General features: G+C 47.1%; 1 protein-coding gene across 1 annotated transcript; it reads right to left on the bottom strand.

Moving 5' to 3' along the window:
- Positions 1 to 229: 229 nt before the first annotated feature.
- Positions 230 to 1,782, bottom strand: LOC135385375 (low-density lipoprotein receptor-related protein 4-like). Its single transcript, XM_064614660.1, has 3 exons — positions 1,676 to 1,782; positions 446 to 1,550; positions 230 to 335 (listed from the first exon to the last, which is right to left on the bottom strand). Exons 1-2 carry the CDS (start codon positions 1,724 to 1,726, stop codon positions 447 to 449), a joined length of 1,155 nt encoding a protein of 384 aa, XP_064470730.1. The 5' UTR covers positions 1,727 to 1,782; the 3' UTR covers positions 230 to 335; position 446.
- Positions 1,783 to 2,962: the final 1,180 nt, after the last annotated feature.

The following is a 2,962-nucleotide window of genomic DNA, read 5'->3' as shown; positions in this document are numbered from 1 at the left end:
GGAAATGCAAAGCCGGGCTGTATTCGCTCTGTCACCTGCGGGGCCTGGCTCTACTCGCTGAGTCACCGCGCCCAGCTGGGCCGGACGACGAAGAAGAGGAAGGCCAGGGGCGGGTCGGTCCCGGAAAAGTCGGCCCGTGCAAAGCTCTAGCCGAAACACCTGCCGTAGCCGAAAGTATTATTACCCCCCTGCTATAGACTTGGAATGCAGGGTCACATAAACGTAAACATCCTTTTTTAATATTTATTCAGCATAGCATGGGGTTATTTCGGTACATTCCAGCGATAGCGCTCTCGCTCGTGAGCCATATAAAGTCCTGCGGGAAGCTGTCGTTTCTGGAAAACAAAGTACAGTTATTCAGCACTGGGTCAAACATATGAAGGTGGCAAAAACCAATTGACAACCAGATCATAGGAAATTACAGTAGAAATCAGTTTGTTATTACCTTAATGTGTGCAATTTGCTTCATCAGAGTTGTCGCCGCAGTTGTCATCCCCGTCACAGACATACGCGCTCCTCACGCACTTGTTGTTGTTGCACTTGTAGCCGTCACATTCGTAGTTTTCGCAGTCCTGTTCATCGGAACCATCTGAGCAATCTACGTGGTGGTTACAGACGTCAGACCTTGACAAACATTTCTTTCTTGGTAGACAAAGGAACTGGCCTTCGGTACATTCGGGTACGGGACAGCCTTCCTCATCAGAGCCATCGCCGCAGTCATCGTCTCCATCGCATTTGAACGCTTTATTAATGCATTTGTGGTTAGCGCATTTGATCCTTTCTTCGCCGCAGTCGTACTCTTCGCAGTTTAGCTCGTCAGACCCGTCCGGACAGTCCTTACTTATATCGCAGACATACGTTGCATCAAGACACCTCAACTTAGGTGCACAGAGTTGGCGGCTGTCTTCGCACTCAGGCAGAATGCAGTCGGCTTCGTCAGACCAGTCAAGACAGTCATCGAATCCATCACACCTGTAGTCTTTATCGACACACTTGTTGTTAGCGCACTTGAACTGCAGCTCCCCGCAGTCGATCCTCTCACAATTTTGTTCATCGGAACCATCAGGACAGTTGTCGTGTCCATCGCAGATATTCATTTTGTCGAGGCATTTCTTCTTTGGTTCGCAGAATAACCTTGGGTCGTCACATTCTGGAACAGGGCAATCCTCTTCGTCTGAACCGTCATTGCAGTCGTCGTCGCCATCACATTTAAAGTTTATGTTAATGCACTTGAAGTTCTTGCATTTGAAGCCGTCGCAAGGTCGACTTTCGCAGTCGGCTTCATCGGACCCATCGGGACAGTCAGCGTCCATGTCACAGGCGTACCGATTGGGCAAACATCTCTTCAGTGGTTTGCACAAAAATGTTTCGTCATTGCAGTCAGGTACCGGACAGTCCTTAAGTTCATCTTCGCCCTGAGGGCAATCAGCATCGCCGTTACATTTCCAGTCTTCAGCAATGCACTTACTGTTGTCACAAAGGAACCCCGAGCAAGTTTCACAGCTTTCCCCGGAGGTGCCATCGGGACATACGGCCTTTACGCTACAAACCTGTATTGATGTATGGAAGTTGGCCCTTGATTAAATACACATCAAATCTCTAATTCTTCATACATATCGTAATCATGGTGTTAGTAATCAATCGCTAATGATAATGCACGAAATTACACACATACCATTAGCAGCGAGGCTGCAACGAGGACAAGTACGCAACTAAACGCTTGCATCTTCAAGGGGCCTTGAGCAAGTGACTGAATGCGCTATTGCTAGGACCTCCACCGCACAGGATGCCAGTTGCTAGACGCAAAGTGTGATTGGACCTGCGATATCAACTTTAAGCGGAAGTCTGCGCTGTTACCGGTGTATGTTATATAGTCACTGCTTGTTGCTGAGGCAAAAAACTCAAGGGAAAAAGAATACGAAGAGAATGAAGATTTGTAAGAGGCTCATACGCGCATTCGCGTTCAGTTTACAACCTTTCTCTGTTTTCACTATCTCTGACGAAATGTTGTCCACATTCTGTGACTCCATGTGCACAGGGTTATGCTACACAGTAACTCGAAAAGCACCCTCTTGGGTGTAAATGAGGGATGTAAATCCCTTGTCCTATAAATGACTCCCTTTTTTACACCCCACAGTTGCAAACACCGTTTTTCCGAAGGTGTATTCTGCACGAAACACCTTTGCAAGAGGTGCTTTCAGCATAGAACACCTATCTGAAGTATGTATTACATGCAAAACACCTTTTTTGACACTCCCTCAAACACCATATAAGGGAGATGTATTGCAGCTTTGATGCCCTTCAAAAGGATGTGATGGAATGCTATAAAGCATGTGATGCACCTGCACATTTCAAGTTTACATGCCTTACTAGACTCTAAACCCAGTGACGGATAGGTACCGTCTGATCAAGATGCCGCCAGATGACTTCAAGAGGCACGCGGTGCCTGCGAAAGCTGGAGATGCCCTGTGCCCCCTGAAACAACTGGTATGACATCCTTGCTAACGACAGAAGCCACAGTGTACCGGACGTATTGGAGGGGTACTTGTACTCACTAATACGCGAGACATCGTGCCTCTAGAGTTCCCTAACAGCAAAATGGCCACCAGGCCTCGCAAAAAAGAAAAAGAAAAGAAGTAAATGCTCCAAGGACATCGAACATGAAACACCAAATTTTATTGGCTTGCACGTACCTTCAAATTACATCCTGTACATCATCGTTTGCCGAATGGAAAGCATACACGGTTCACTAATTCCAACACACACATATGGAGCACACGTTGCACGGACACACAATCCATCCGATGCACCAGACAGTCCTCCAAACGTCGCACGCAGTTGCAGTTTGGCACACATATGTGTGACAACAGAATGTACTTTGATGGTTAAACATGAGTAAAACGCAGACGTCGTGCCATGCTTCACAGCTAGGTTGACTTACCTTCAAGGGACCGAAAAGTAA

The sequence above is a fragment of the Ornithodoros turicata genome, chromosome 2, assembly GCF_037126465.1.
Source record: "Ornithodoros turicata isolate Travis chromosome 2, ASM3712646v1, whole genome shotgun sequence".
Lineage (NCBI taxonomy): Eukaryota > Metazoa > Arthropoda > Arachnida > Ixodida > Argasidae > Ornithodoros > Ornithodoros turicata.
The sequence above is the reverse complement of the archived record's forward strand: the minus strand, read 5'-3'. Positions and strand labels throughout refer to the sequence as shown.

Excerpts from the sequence above, each read along its gene's own strand:
- LOC135385375 (XM_064614660.1), bottom strand. The coding sequence starts at position 1,726 with ATGCAAGCGTTTAGTTGCGTACTTGTCCTCGTTGCAGCCTCGCTGCTA. Across the intron at positions 1,551-1,675 it reads TTGCAGCCTCGCTGCTAATG|GTTTGTAGCGTAAAGGCCGT; the intron begins GTATGTGTGTAA and ends ACATCAATACAG.